Here is a 16,044-nt window from a genome sequence, read left to right as displayed (position 1 = left end):
TGGCTTTGTGTTTTTTGGACCTTCAAAGTTTGGGTCACCATTCACTTGCATTGTGAGGACCTACAGAACTGAGATATCCTTCTAAAAAAAATCTTCCTTTGTGTTCAGCAGAAAAAAAGAAAGTCTTACACATCTGAGATGACATGAGGGTAGGTAAATTATGAGAGTTTTCCATTTTGGTTGAACTATCCCTTTAAGATCTTATCCTAAATTACTTTTTCCAATTTTCCTTATGAAAGACTTGGACAACATTGCATGTTAGAGAAATTTATTGTTTTTGTAAAGCCAGAACCAATGTCACCAACATAATGTTTAGAATCTGAAGACAATGTCTGTGGAGAAAAAGTTGGCATTTGTAAAAAAAAAAAAAAAAAAAAAAAAAAAAAAAAAGTATGGGTGGGAATGGAGGAAAATTGCATCTTTTCTTAAAAATTAGAAAAACAAAAACAAAACAAAAAACCCTGCAAATAATAATGATGGTTAAAAAATGAAAAGTCTTTCACAGTAGGTGACAAAGTAAATGCATGAGAAGGATATTTTTGTCCTATGCTAAATCCCTCCATTTGGATTTTTCTGATAATATTACTATCAACATCAATAAAAAAATAATTACAAGTTTCAAAGAGGCCCGAATCTCTAACAGCAGTGATGGAAGCTGAGCGAGTTTGAGCGCCAAGAGATGGGGCCAGTTGACATTTTGGGACAGTCTTACGCAGAGAGGTCACTATTATTAAAACGCGCTTGATCGTACAACTCAGCAACAACCTTGCGACCTGCAAACCAGCGGTTATTGAGGGCCTGGATAGCCTTGTTCATTTCCTCTGCATCGGAGAACTCCACAAAGATCTTCACTATGATCTCAGAATCGTCGTCCTCACCCTGTCGCTCCTGGTATATGATTACCCGATTAACTGCACCATACTTCCCACATTCCTCCATCACTTCCCCCTCCAGGTCATCGTCGATGTCCTCTGGGCCCACCATGTTGCGTAGCACCATAACTGTTGACTGAATGTGGGGAAAGACAGTTTGTTTAAAAAAAAAAAGAAAAAAAAAATCAAAATATTAAAGAGAGGTTATTATAATGTAATATGGCAAAATTCAGTGGCTAAAGTAAGTTCTACCTCCGTTTGGTGCCCCGAGTAAAACTGTATCATGCTACTTTTAGGTCATTTCTCAGCACCCTAGATCACAGTCAACATTATATCTTTATAATCTTTAACACAAAAACAAGTTAAATGTGATGCTGCCTAACCTTTGACGGCATGAACGTTTGTTTTCCTCCACTTCCACTTAGCTGCTCCAGTTCACTGTCCTGCCCATTTCCAACTGGCCGACTCTGATCTACTTCAGTAAGCCTATTGTCTTCCTCTCTCTTCACTTCTGTATGCATTTGCATTGCAGATGTTGGTGTTCCGATAGAAACAGGTGTTGTGACTGGCGGGGATGCCAGTACTGGGTTAACCAAACCAACTTGGGGGACTACAGGGAGAGTAGGTCGAGCAGGTGTCACACCTACTGACAAAAAAGTATTACAGAAGACAAAATTAAGAACATTAAAATCTGAAAGTCTCTTTTTACAGAACTACAGATATAAAATGAGCTCCTCCCAGACAATCATGATCCTGAGTTTCATTTCCTTATCCATTTCAAACAAAGATTACATTTACATATATGCATTTGGCAGACGCTTTTATCCAAAGCGACTTACAGTGCACTTATTACAGGCACAATCCCCCTGGAGCAACCTGAAGTTAAGTGCCTTGCTCAAGGACACAATGGTGATGGCTGTGGGGATTGAACCAGCAACTGATTACCAGATATGTGCTTTAGCCCACTACGCCACCACCCCTCTAAGATTCAAATGAAAAAATCAACTACTGCAATTAAACTGCATTTCTGCTGTAAATGCAACACATGATAATTTTAAATGTATAATTTAATAAACTCAGGGGGTTAAAGGGATAGTAAATTGACTTTTTTTTAAAAAGTAAATAGAATTTTTTCTGTAGAACACAATAGATGTTAGACAAAACAACAGTCTCAATCACCATTCACTTTCATTGTAAAGAAAAATGATGCAATGAAAGTGAATGGTGTCTAACATCTACTTTTGTGTCCCACTGCACCAAGTCATGTGGGTTTGAAACAGCATGAAGGGAAGTAATTGATGAGAGAATTTTGAAAACCATCCCTTTAAGTAAACAAGTCAACCTAATTTTTGAAGACCTGTGATGATGCCGGGGGCCTGGGCAGCCAATACTGCCTGTGGGAGCCCCATCTGCTGACTGAGAATGTGTGCTGGTGAGGCCAGAGAACCCAGCACTGTCGCTCCAGCAACAGCCTCCTACAGAACATCACAACACATGGTCAAAATAAGGATCAAAGTAATATATAATCTATAACAATACTAGAAATGTTGAAAATTACATTTTTCAATATGTAACTGAAATCTCTGGTTTAAGCCAACATGCCAAGTAAAAGAATGCCATTTAACAGCATCTGCAAAAGACAGTTCAGGTAAAAACTTAACTTTGTGCAGCAACAACTGCATGAGCACATCAACAATGGCTTCTCAACCTGATTTCTGCCAAATCCAAGACATATGTCTTCTTCCTACTATAGTAAATCAGGATCCAGTTCGAGCTAAGGTTTAATCTCACCTGGGCAGTGATCTTGGCGGTTGCCGCAGCAGCAGCCACAGCTGCAGCAGCGGGCAGCCCTCCAGGGGTTGTAGGCATCAACAGAGGCATGGGAGGGGTTACAGCCTTCCCCACTCTAAGGTATTGACCGCCAAGGTCAAATAGGTTCATAGATGAGACGGCATCCAGCGATGACTGAGGCTTTTCATATTCTACCCATGATGAAAATTATTTAAGAGAGAGCAGTTCCTGAATCCAGGCCTATAGTGCACTTTCACATTATCTGGCATTCTCTTGAAGCTTTAGTAACCTTACGCTTTGTTAGACATTGTATTTTCCATAGTTGCCCTTTAGCTGTTGATAGGATTTGAAATTTTAGTAGTCTATATATATATGTTTCACAAACTATACTTCAATTAAAAAGTGGAAAATCTAAGCACATTATTTTTCAACTTTTTTGGAGTAATTTAATTTGGAAATTAGATTGATTTTTGACTTTGGTTGAGAACAAAAAAATCGTGCCTGGAAAAATGTGGGAAACTATTATCAGGCCACTTGTTTATCAAAGACTCAGTCTCCATTGAGCAGTGTTAACAGCACTTTCTAGACGTGCTCACCAATAAATCCGAAGCCCTTGTGTTTTCCTGTGGTGGGTTCTCGTGCCAGCATACAACTTTTAATCTTTCCGAAGGCCTCAAAGACGCTCTTGATGTCATCATCTGAGAGATCTGGATGGATTGAGGCTACATAGATTCGGTTGTAGGCACGTGCCTCCTCTGCCAGTTGGTCGATGATGGGCTGTGCCTGTCCGATGTTACTTGGCCGCCCCACCTACAGCACACATACCAGCACATGGGCCACTGAGTGGAGGTGTATGAAGTAATTATTGTGCGAGTGTGTTTGTATGTACATGCACATGTGGTCAAGAAAAGGAAGACCAAACGGGAGGGAAAAGAACTTAATTTCCCTGTATGTAATTAAACTATTTAGTGTAGTACATGTAAGACTATTAAACATCTTAACCCTCTAACCATTGCAAAGTCATCAAAATACTTTTTTTTTTTTTTTTTTTAAGACCCAGCCCTTCGATTGCTCTCCTATGTCCTGTTTTGTAACATTATGTAAGAATAAAAGTAAAATGTAAGCTCCTGAAGATTTTTGGGGGGCGAAATGCTAATTTTGCATGAATTATAGTTACTCTACTATTAGTTAAACCATATCTGTAGTTATAGTACTGGTCACTATGATTGCATGGATAAGTGTTGGAAATGAAAAATAAAATTGTTTATTCATGTTCTGAGTGTCATCATGACTGTAAAATGTGTCTGTGGTTGTTTAAAAAAACAGATTTTTGGCTCTGTGGTATCTGTGCTGCAGTTGGGGCGGCCAAGCAAACACCAGCCAGGCGCAGCCCATCATCAGCACATCCCGGACAGAGAAGAGCACGCCTGCCTCAAACGAATGCTCCCCCTGCTTCCGCAGTTCCTAGAGAAATTGAGCTCCGAAACAAACAGGATGACAGTGTGGAAGCATAACATTGTGCACACACACATTTAGGTTAGATGACAAAAAAATAAATACACAAAGGCTAGAGCACAATCACAAGCTCTACACAATTCTGCACACACAAACTGCAGGTACTGGTGCTGGCAGGCCTACAGAAGGCCTGCTGACTGCTTTGACTCATGCACACACTAAAGCGACAGACGTACAAAAAAATAACTCACTGCACAGCTGTTTAAAAGAAGGTTAAAGAACGATTGTCATGTTTTGAACCCACCTTAATGTTTCTTCCACCTAGCATGACTGAGTTCATCTGCTCCAAGGCCAGCTGAGCTGCTTCAGGAATCTCATACTCCACAAAGGCAAACCCCTGAGAGAGACAGATTTTTTAAGGCCATTTTATACTTTTGCGTTGATCCTGCGTAGGCTGATGTGCACCTCTCCAAAATTGTAACAATGCATTGCGTCGATGCGGACTACAATAGCTGTGCTTGGTCCCCTTTGTAAACAGAGACAGTCCCCCAGGATGACAAAAAAAAGATATCAGAGGAAATGTCTCATTTTCTCCAATTTCATTTTAAGATCTATGTATCATATCACATTGTATTTGGAACAAGGAGCATTTGTTTGTTTTTTTATAAATCGGGAATATTTGCTGTTTTTACACTCTGCTCATGTTTAATGAAGTTATGAGTGAAAACGCAACAAAAAGACACATCTGTTTACAACTTATGAACTCTGTGCTTTTTTCCCCTCAGGGTTTTTACTCAATATATTTAGTACGTGAGTGAAAGTATGTGAGTGAAAATATTTGTTGCATTCTACTCAAAAACTTTCCAATCTGTACAATGTTTTGACCGTATGGTGACGTCAAACGTTATGAAAATGAAACGCTTCTAATTTGTAAGCAAATTAAAAAGCACCTAGACTCAGAGTTGGTTTTAATTGCCTATATGCATTGTGTCCACCCTTTAAGCTTTAAAGCAACACACATTTTGTGTTGGTAAAGCTAGTTATTAGTTCATTTGATTTCTTTTTAAAAAAAATTTTTTTAAGTATGGAACATCAAATGTATGCCAAAATATTAATTTACTATTATTTAACCCTTTAAGCTCAGATGGGCCCACACAAAATACATCTCGTTTTAAAGATTAGAAGCTGTAATTTTCAATGCATGTAGGCATTTTAACCAAAACTGAACAAGTGCTTTGAAATTTGCATACAAATCAGAAGTGTTCAAATGTAAGTTGATTATTAATAATTTTGCACTGCACATATTATTGTAATCAATAAAAACATCAAACTGATCAAATAGCCATGTATCATGTGTCGATGGAAAGATCTCAAAGAGTAGAATACAACCAGCCTATTTGTTTTACTCAGCGACACAAATATAGTGAGTTAGATAAGTATATGTCTTTGCCATACATGTAAACAGGTGTTGCTTATATGCCGTGTTTTCATTATAACTTCACGAAAAATAAACAGAATATAAAATATCACATACCATTAATTAGAAAAGGATTATCTTTAAAATAAGCCCACACACAACGTAATCGGACTCATAGATCATTAGATAATCTACATGAAGCAAAATGTGCACAGCGCAATATGCTATCTGGTTAAAAACACGTTAGCTTTCCTGGATCAGATGACTTCATCGGAAATGGTGTATTAAGTTGTCCAACATCATGGAATGCTAAACCAATCGTATTAGGATTCAGATCCTTTTTGGCACAAGTTATTGTGATTTTTTTTGAGTCTCAGAATTTATCATAATCTATATCATTAAAAATTTAAAAAGCTTTCTTTAAAATGATACCAACACTTGACCCTCCTTGTTTCTTTGTTTTTAGGCCTTATATTTTGGGTATGCCAATAAAAAAAACATAATCTTTAAAAACAACCTCAGAGTTTAAAGGGTTAAGCCTGATTAATTTGTCTCTGCAAGGCATACAACATGTATAATAAATATGTACTGAAATTTCATCATGTTCACATACTTTGATGAAATAGTTTTTTTTAATGCTACAATAATTTAATACTTTTGAATCCATAAATAACATTACTTTTTTTATTTATTAAATGTATATTTATTTCAGAAATTATGGCATTTTCACAATATACTAGCACTTTTCTTTGTACTCGCAGAACGACGCAGACACACCAACACAGAACTACAGTATAAATGCAAACCACCGTTTTTGTCACTACGTGTGGGTTCAAAGTATAAATCGAAATATAATTTAAATTGAACAAGCATACCTTGTGCTTCATGGTGACTGAGTCCCAAGACATATCAATGCTCTTTATGGGTCCAAAGGGTGCAAAGGCCTGCCGGATGGTGTCCTCCCCCAGCTCGTAATAAATGGAACCCACATATACACGGCACATGATGGCCAGAGCTCGCTGCCTCTGCGCTGCCACCTGGTGGTTAGGATAGGTAGACAAAAAGAGAAAATATTGGCTACTGAAGAGCATTATAGAAAAGAAGAAAAACCAAAGAAATTGAGATCAAAAATAGCAAAGGACTAAAGATTTGTTTAGATTCTGTTCAGAAGTTTGATATGCTAGTTCCTACTTCTTTTGGTCCTCTCTGCTTTAGTTGCATCTAAACCACAGTTTCATAACCTGCATTGCTTACCATTAACGACAAGCACAGCAAGGTGAATGAGGAACAGCCTTTTCTTACCATTTCTGCTTGCAATTTACTAAATTAGTGTGCTAGCAATTTAAAAACATCAAAATTTATGATTTGCCAAAATACTGTCCAAAGATACAGTAGTTAACATGTGAAAGTAGCCCTTTAGCACAACTAAATGTCTTCGATAATCTTTTCATGAGGTGAGCTTTTGGACTTACATATCAGCTCACTGTTGAGGGAGAATCTGCACAAATCTATCCATTTGACACTTTTTTTCCAGTCATACATCATTCATCAGTTTTATCATAAGTTTTAGATAGTGTGTCAGCCATGTGACAAAAGTATAAGATTACACATAATGCTCAAAGTTCAGGCAGATGTTTCAATTTGGATTGTCATAGTGACCGCTTGCCCTCTTTTACAGCAAATAAAAATGACATTTTAATACGCTACAGCATATTCACAAAGGAGAAATGGATTATCCTCATCCTCACCAATAACAATACACACACACACACTATTCCTTCAAACAAATGGAACTTAAAGTAGGGCAATGATCTTGCAGGAGTTTGAATAAACATCTAAATCAATGACCACTGCAATGAGGGAGCACTCGCTGATGGCCATGCAATGATGCAGGATGATAAATATAGAGCGAATTGTCATAATGAGATCATTTGCTTTGTAATGTCCCTTTAATAATCCTGTCTTTTCCTGTGACTTAAAACAGGTCCCACTGCATTACTGAACAGTAGAATCAGTTCTTCTGAGTTAATGCCATCAACTTAAATGATTCTTAATGAAATGGGTGACCGTCAACAAACATTTCATTCACAACAAAGCCATGTCTGCTTTTTAAATATGCTGCTGCAAATGTCTAGAGTATCTAGCCTGGTTAATGCCAGATAAAGGAGGGTAACGGTCATTATGTCAAAATGCGTACAGAAGGTAAATAATAGTTTAATATTCTATTGACCGATTGTAAAGATGAGAGAGGATCTCCAAAGCCCATTGTCACTGCTGCCATCTGAAACACAGTAAAGATGGAAAAGTGCTGAAAAGGTTAGATATCTTTTTCTTTTTTCTTGTACTAAATGTTTTACATCAGACATAATATTCCAGACAGATCTTGTCAGTCTCTGACTGGTCAATGCCTCTGACTCAATGTTAAGCTCTGCCCACCTCTTTAAATCACCACTTACTTCGATTGAAAACCTGAAACATACCACAATTAAAGCACCAAAGTTACTAATAGGCATTACTTTCTTCTAAGACAACAGGTAGGCTGCTCTGAACATCCTTCTTTTTACAGAGTAAAGAAATACACTGAGTATAGACTGTGTATATGTATCCTTTGGATGTGGTTGATTCTTCAGTCATCATGATGTCTACTTGGGGATTGCAGTACATGCTACGATCAATTGTTAAGATTCAAGATTTAAATCCAAAATAAGAGCAGACTTAATCTGGGTGTAGCAAAAAATTAAGTATGAGTCCCAGACATACCACACCTCATGCAAACTGGCAGAGAGGGAGGGCAAACAAATAACTTATGATGAGTTCTCAACCAAGTTTAGTGCTTCAGATTAATCTGAGAAAAATTCTATGAGCAACCAAAAGGCCTGCAATGTGTGGGGGGACTTCTGGACCAGCTATGGAGGTCAACCTTGTGTTAGGAAACTGGCAGCTATCAATGGGAAAAGTCATTTTCAAATTGGAAATACTAAAAGCACTTAATAGTACTTCTATGTATAATACTGTTTGGCAACAGTGATCAACTGCAATTTTGTGTAGAGCAACACAAATCTCTAAATTATAGATTTAAAAAAGGGATGGCAACCAATGTATGACTATTTTAGAATATAATTTCTTTAATCCTATATAATGATCCTAATCCTAAATAATGAATTTATGTGAAAGCTTTTCATGACACAGCCAGTGAGTACACTATGTAGTTTTAGTTACACTACTGGTTTGACAAAATCAGTTATGTAAGTACTGTCAAATAAGAGGGCAACATTCTGCAACCGCATAACACAAAGTAGATAACATAAGTGGTGTGTGTTGCATTTACAAGCATTCTACATAAACAGATCATCATATCGACTCACCTGCAAATTTGTGAGCTGCTGCTGCTGGTGGGCGATGGTCTGTTTTACTAAAACACTCTTTATGCTCTGTTCCATGGCATACTTCTTAGCCTTAAAAGAGAAAGAGAAACTTTTAAGCAATGGAGCAGATGCTGATGAGTTTTAAGATTGACACTTTAGCTAATCTCAATCCAAAGGCAACTTGTTTCTGGCTAATTAAAGATGTATAATTTCACTAAATATTCATGTAAGATTCATATTTCTGTAACAATTTGTTTGCTTTGCTAGCAACATGTTAGCTGGAGAAAAAGTTGTAAGTGGGTCTCTCGCATTGGGTGCTGTTTATCTGCCGTTAGCAAAGCTGCTGCCTATGAAGAGTGCTGCAAATCAGTTACTCTTGAGGTTCCATTTCAGTTAGGATGCTGCCTATGGAGACAGCTCTCTTTCTAGTTTTGAGCTGTAGGTCCCCCGTCTCTTTACTCCTGTATACATGTGGCTCGGTCAGTAAGCAGCTTTCTCCACAGCAACGTTATTTCCTCACAACATGTGTGTAAATAACAAACATGGGATTCGAGGAAGACTTCGCTATTTTATTCTCCGTTGCTCCACTTTATTTCCAGATATTCCAGAGTTGTTGCTGTGTTCGTTTTCTTAACTTTCCATTGAGAACTGCAGCGGAATTGCACTGAGTAGTGGGGGTTTCCTGTTCACTGATCCTATTCACTCGCTCTCTCCCCAAAAATTTCCCACCAATCTTTCTAAACGCTACACATGCAGTGACAAAGCGGCATGTTCTCATTTATTTTCAAAGAGCTGGTGACCTCTGGTGACAGCGACTGTTGGTGACTAGATGTGGGCATGTCCAGCAACTTCAGAGAGTTGAGAAAAGTTTAACTTCATGCAAATGAGGAGCAGCTTTCGGCAGCAACCACCAATAAGAGTAAATACGGTGTCAGTGGAACACACGTCATCCGTCTCATGTGAGCTAATGCCATCGAGTGCAGGCAAGATGAAGGAGAAGTTAGAACAGTGAAATCACTCAAAAGAAACTATATCAGTGGTTCTCAACCAGGGGGTCAGGACCCACTAGGGGGCCTCAGCACACTTCCAGGGGGGCCTCAAGATCTCTTAATATTATATAAAATATGATAGGTTATTATACTTTTTATAGAATTATTATAATTCAACTTACTGAAAATGCTAAAAATGTAGTAACTCCCTTCAACAGCTTGCATTTTATGAAGAATATACAGTTCTAGACATTTCTGGAATAACACGTTTTAAGGAAATATCGTATAATATAAATATCTAATAGCCTACATGGGGGGCCTTCGAATATTTTCTCCGACAATGGGGGGGCCTTGGAGTCAAAAAAGTTGAGAACCACTGTACTACATGATCTGTCTGTAACCACATACATGGAAATAATAAAAAATGATGTGTGGAAAAGAAATTGTCAGCAGTCTGAGTGAGTTCGTACACTGATAAACCATCTTGGTAATGATGATGCAATGAGCATTGTTTTTAAATATATAAAAAAGCCCTTGCAGAATGTTAATCTTTAGCGGGAAAAACAAAACAAAAACGAATTCCTTGTCAAATAAGAAAGATGTCTTAATTGTACCAGCAATTTGTCTCATCTTTGATCAGATTTCCAAAAAATATGGCCAGACTTGCAGTCCACCGATAATGTTAGAGCAAGAGTTGGAGGACCGCCCACTAGTAGCGACATACAGTACTTAGAATAGCAACATTAAGAGATAAAGTCGCTTCCTGTGTGAAACCACCCTCCCCCCGGAAAAATTTAAGAATCTTTTACCTTCTGTAGCGCTTCCTGCTGCTCTGGAGTAAGAGGCGGCAATCCAAGCTTTCCCCCTGTGCCCTGTCCATTCTCCATCATAAGACCTTTGCCTCACTGAGGAAATAATTAAATGGACATGTAGTGAAAAAAGACCACAGATATATTTATATAGCATACTACTTATACTATAGAAATAGTATTTTCAGATTTCGTACTTCCTACGCATATTATAGAGTGAAGAAGCAATAACAGAGACAGAAGGGAGAAGACATTACATGATATTCAAGTCTTCTTTAAATATCAAATATAAGAAATTTATACATTTAAGTATTATGGAAATATTTTGGAGCTTACCTATGAGGCTGTACTTTTATTACACCAGTCAGGATTGAGAAGCTTGTGTAGACTTCCTGGCAAAGCGCTCACAATTTTACAATGATCTGCGGTACATGGAAACACATACAGAGCATATTCATTTATATTTAAATCCAAGTGCAAAATGAAGCTATTAAGCAAATAGTCATTTTAGTACACTCTCTGTCCTGTCAAAAAGCATGGCACTAACATACTGTGATTTTTCTGCCAGTTAAAATCTTTTTTGGGTAATTATTCCTTCTGCAAGATACAACCTGGCCCAATTAGAGTCAGTCATAAACCTGACTTGCTGCGAGATCATATGGGGGGGAAAAACAATTCCCACTGCATGTAAATATCACTCGAATCAACCAACATTTGTGTTTGACTTTACTCAGATTTGCTCTGTGTAATCTAAAGTGAAATGAATCACCTGCAGATTGTCTGTACATCAACAAAGAGAGGTTACTGTTAAGGACACAGCAGTGGCGTGCTTGTGATGGTTACAGCAGCACCGGTACTAGCCGTGGTTAAATCAAAGTGCAGGATCAATAATTTTGCCATTTAAACTGGTCTCACAAGCCACAGCCACTTCACAATTTATGGTAAATTCCAGATAACTAAGAAATACGCATGAATGAAAGCCAGCAATATGCGGCTACCTCAGCACGTTAGCTTAATTGGCTAACAGAATGCTAGCGAGCCTTCACGCAGGCCTCATGTAATCACGCCTGAAGATATATGTAAACAATGAGAGGCTTTCTACGACTAAGTTGATGTATGCTAACTATAACCCAGAATATGCGAAAAGCATTTCAATATTAAAGTAAACACATTAGGTAATTATCCTTACTGCAGTGTTCCGCTTTACCGCCATGTAGTGATCCACATTGGAGACTGTGCCACTCACTGAACACCACAGAACTCAGAGGAACCTAGAGCTGCCGCGCGAGGCCTCGGGCTGCTTGGAAGCAGGTCACGTGATGCAGTCCAAAAACCCGGACGATAATTAGCATTTTCGTGGCAGTTTTGGATTTATGAGTAGAATAAGGTCTGTGATTAACATTACTTGAAGATGTTACCCAAATAATGGCATTACACACACACACACACACACACACACACACACGTATATATATATATATATATATATATATATATATATATATATATATATATATATATATATATATAAAATGGTTTAAAGGAATTCAAATTCAAGACAGAGAAATTAAATGTAGTCAACTTGCGGACGCTGCTACTTTTTTTTATTTTTTTATTTATTTATTTATTTTTTTTACGAGATAGCAATGAGGTTCATAAAGCAATTGAGAGTTTAGAAGCTTTTTCCAAAGTGTCTGGTTTATGTATTTATGTAAAAAAAAAATGTGAATTGTTACCGCTTAAAAATTGCACGTTAAGCTATATATGTGATGTTCCTGTGAGGAATCAAGTCAGATGTACCTTGGTATCAGAATCTGTAAAGACCTGAAAGAACGTACTTGTCAAAATATTTACCCAATTTTAGGGAATATTGTAAAAAAAATAAACAAAAATAAAAAAAATAATTCGTGGTTAATGAGGGACCTTTCATTGTATGGCCCTGTACTTCTAAATCTGAAGGACTGTCAAGATTAGTGTATGCTTCTCTAGCCCTTGATGTTCCCTCGTCAATTGACTCCAAGCTCTTTAACTTTATATGGAGGAAGACACCTCATTATCTAAAAAAAAGAGATATGTAATATCCAAGAAAAAGGAGGCTTAAATACGTTGGATTACCGGACATCATATAGGATTTTTAAAGATAAAATGGATACAAAATCTAAAAAAACAAAACAAAATAAGGCTCGATGTGGAATATTTTCCCAAAGTTAATATTTCAACAGGTTGGTGGACTACAGTTTTTACTGAAGTGCAATTTTGATGTTGGGAAACTACCAATGTCAAACTTTCATAGACAGGTGCTTCTTATGTGGACCCTAACCTACAAACATAATTTTTCACCTTACAAATATACAATTTGGAATAATACAGATATAAAACATAATAGAAAAACAATTTTACTAAAAGATTGGTTCGAAAAAGACATAATATGGGTTATACAGTTAATTAAGGAGGATGGTTCTTTTTTTAATTATTCAGAGTTTTTGATCCATTTTGGCAATTCCATTAGTCACAAAGAGTTTGAAAAAGTATTGAACAGAGTCAGTTGGTCTAAATCCGAAGCTTTGGCTATGACAGCGTACTGCCCAGTAACGGCTTTTCAACCGGGTGCCTTTCAGTGGCCCAAACAGGGCATTAACTATTTGGGCATTTTTTTTCCAGCTAATTTGTGTGATTTAGTTAGAGTTAATTTTGACCCCTTAATAAAAAGGTTTTCGAATGATTTGGGCAGGTGGGCTTCATTACATTTATCTATGATTGGGAAGGTTAATGTTACTAAAATGAACTGTATTCCAAAATTTAACTACCTGCTACAGTCTCTCCCTGTAGATGTCCCCCTCTCTTATTTCAAGCAATTTGATAGCACAGCGAAGTCCTTCATTTGGAATGGTAAGCGTCCCAGATTACATTTCAATAAGTTACATAGGCCAATTGACAAAGCTGGGCCAGGAATACCCAAGATTTTGTTTTATTATTATGCATTCGGTCTCAGACATTTGGCTCATCGGTCGCTTCCACCTGACAGAGCCCCTCCCTGGTTTTGTATCGAACAGGAAGTTCTTGCCCCTATTTCCCAAAATTACCCAAAATAGAACCCAAAATTATGTATTAATAAGTCCCCTTTCTGCTGGTCAGAGTGGATTGTGAGGGAGGTTAATACACTCAGTGACCTGTATGAGAGTGTAGTGTTGAGATCCTTTGAAAATTTGGTTCAACATTTTAAGATTCCTAGATCTCAGTTCTTTAGGTATTTACAGCTGCGCAACCTGTTCTGTACTATTTTGGGGAGTAGAATACACCCCCCTTAAGTAGCAGATACTCTGGGAGAGGTGATTACTGCTTTTGGAAAAGGTCATGAGGCATCAGTGTATTACTCCCTGCTAATTCAGAGTCTGGTGGACGGAGCTTCGTCTTCTCAAAAGAGATTATGGGAGAAAGATTTAAATTTGATATTGGAGGAGGGAGTGTGGGCTAGGATTCTAAAAAGCATCAAGTTTGCATCTAGAGGTGCAAGGGTGCACCTTATGCTATTCAAGATTTTACAAAAACACATGTTTTTTGGGGATGTGTTAAGATCCAAGAATTTTGGTTGAGAGTTCAGAACTTAATGTGTGATGTATTGGACACTGAATTTTCATTTTGCCCCAGATTCTGTATCCTGGGTGATGGGAGGGCTGTTAATATTGGGGACAGATATTTAAAAAGTTGGGTCCTAGCCAGAGTCATGACTGGCAGAAAAGTCGGCTGGGGCACCCTCATTTAGGGAGTGGTGCGGGGAGATGGGCGAGGTGGCGGCATTTGAGGAGATGTTTTTTAGAAGGCTGGGGAAATGGGATTTGTTTGTCAGGAAGTGTATTTGGCTTTTTTGGAGGGTTCTCGTGGAGGGGCTGTGGAAAGTGATTTGTAGTTTAGTTGGGTATGTGTATTATTGATGTTGTCTGAATGTATATCTATGTAATAAATACCTTATAACTAATAAAATTAAAGAGGTAACTTTTAAAATTATTCATAGAATATATCCTGTCAAAGATTATATTACTAAAAGATGTAAAATTGAAATTAATAATGAATGTGCATTCTGTAAAGTTGAACCAGAAACATCCCACCTATTTTGGAATTGCCATCTTGTCAAAAGTTTCTGGAAGGATGTCGCTCAATTTATGTGTAGAAAAACTAATTATACTTTTTCCATTGAAGAAAACAAAGTTTTACTTTATTTTCATCACAATAACAAAGATCTTAACTCTTCTTTTATTGTACATTTTATAATTATTTATGGAAGATTCTTTTTACATAAGTTGAAATGGTCAGAAAAGAAACCCAATATTAATCTATTTTTGATAGACTTACAAGGATATTACAACATGATTAAACTATGTAAAAATATTAAAGCCAGAAGATTTGTAAAGATTTTTAATTTGTATAATTTAACATAATGCTGTGTGTGTTGAAACCCCTAACTATTTGTATTGTCTTTTTTGTTTTTTCTTTATACTTTCTATATTGATATTATAAATGGTTAATTTGTAAATTAAAAAAACATTACTTGAAGATACTTGAACGTTTTGTTCTACAACATAAATTACACACAGTTATACCCAATATGTGAATTGTGAAGTGGATTATGTTGCTAACAAGTTTCTAGATAAGAACTACAACAGTTTCCCGTTTTATCAGGCACTTTCACCTAAATGCTTGTGGTATATGTAGTCCTTATCTGGCAACTCGTTAGCAACATTTTTATTTTTTATTTTTTTTGCGTGAGTGAGAGTGAGAGAGAGAGACACGGAGTGTGTGCGATCACCTGTTGCCACTCCCAAGCAGAGATGCTGTCAGCTTTCTGAAGATCAGCTTTCTCAGTGGAAAAGTAGCGGTCCAAGCGGGGGTATTTCTACCTATTTCGAGGTAGCCGGTGCGCAAGATTCGATCACTATAGAAACCGCAATGTCCTCCATTTTAAACAGTGTGTCCACTCCAATGTGGGAAGACCGGTAAGAGGTAAGCGCCTTCAGTTTGTGTAATTAATCAGTCTGTTGTGTCTCTCAGCTGTGATGAGCCGTAATGCTGAAGAGGGGCCTCTGCCCAAGGAAGACACAGTTTACCGACAGGGAAACGATTTAGTGGAAGATATATCACATGGAGTCACCTATGGGGAACCAGCGCATGTGGAGCACCTACCCCAATACAGGGCTTAGTTAGCACATGTACTGGACCGGCAGCGAGTTTCTCCGCAAACTCGTCTGCCACAGGGCTAAGGAGGAAACTCATCCAGGGATCACAACTTGTGAACACGACTGGGAGTCAAAGGTGCATGTCTTCACCTCATGAGAGGGGAAAGGCGCTATA

The 16,044-nt window shown here is 37.6% G+C and overlaps 1 protein-coding gene across 6 annotated transcripts; it reads right to left on the bottom strand.

Moving 5' to 3' along the window:
- Nucleotides 1–359: 359 nt before the first annotated feature.
- LOC127451757 (poly(U)-binding-splicing factor PUF60-B-like) lies at nt 360–12,026 on the bottom strand. Of its 6 annotated transcripts, none has more exons than XM_051716686.1 (12): nt 11,888–12,026; nt 11,035–11,120; nt 10,699–10,794; nt 8,901–8,990; nt 7,766–7,816; nt 6,411–6,572; nt 4,423–4,515; nt 3,260–3,473; nt 2,664–2,854; nt 2,215–2,347; nt 1,256–1,518; nt 360–1,008 (listed from the first exon to the last, which is right to left on the bottom strand). In XM_051716686.1, the coding sequence occupies exons 3-12, from the start codon at nt 10,777–10,779 to the stop codon at nt 709–711; spliced, it is 1,578 nt and encodes a 525-aa protein (XP_051572646.1). In that variant the 5' UTR covers nt 10,780–10,794; nt 11,035–11,120; nt 11,888–12,026; the 3' UTR covers nt 360–708. The 6 variants fall into 6 exon arrangements, with proteins under 6 accessions (XP_051572646.1, XP_051572654.1, XP_051572662.1 ...); XM_051716694.1 differs by having other exon boundaries at nt 1,256–1,515; XM_051716702.1 differs by having other exon boundaries at nt 2,230–2,347.
- Nucleotides 12,027–16,044: the final 4,018 nt, after the last annotated feature.

Source organism: Myxocyprinus asiaticus, chromosome 2 (genome assembly GCF_019703515.2).
Source record: "Myxocyprinus asiaticus isolate MX2 ecotype Aquarium Trade chromosome 2, UBuf_Myxa_2, whole genome shotgun sequence".
NCBI classification, from domain to species: Eukaryota; Metazoa; Chordata; class Actinopteri; order Cypriniformes; family Catostomidae; genus Myxocyprinus; species Myxocyprinus asiaticus.
The sequence above is the reverse complement of the archived record's forward strand: the minus strand, read 5'-3'. Positions and strand labels throughout refer to the sequence as shown.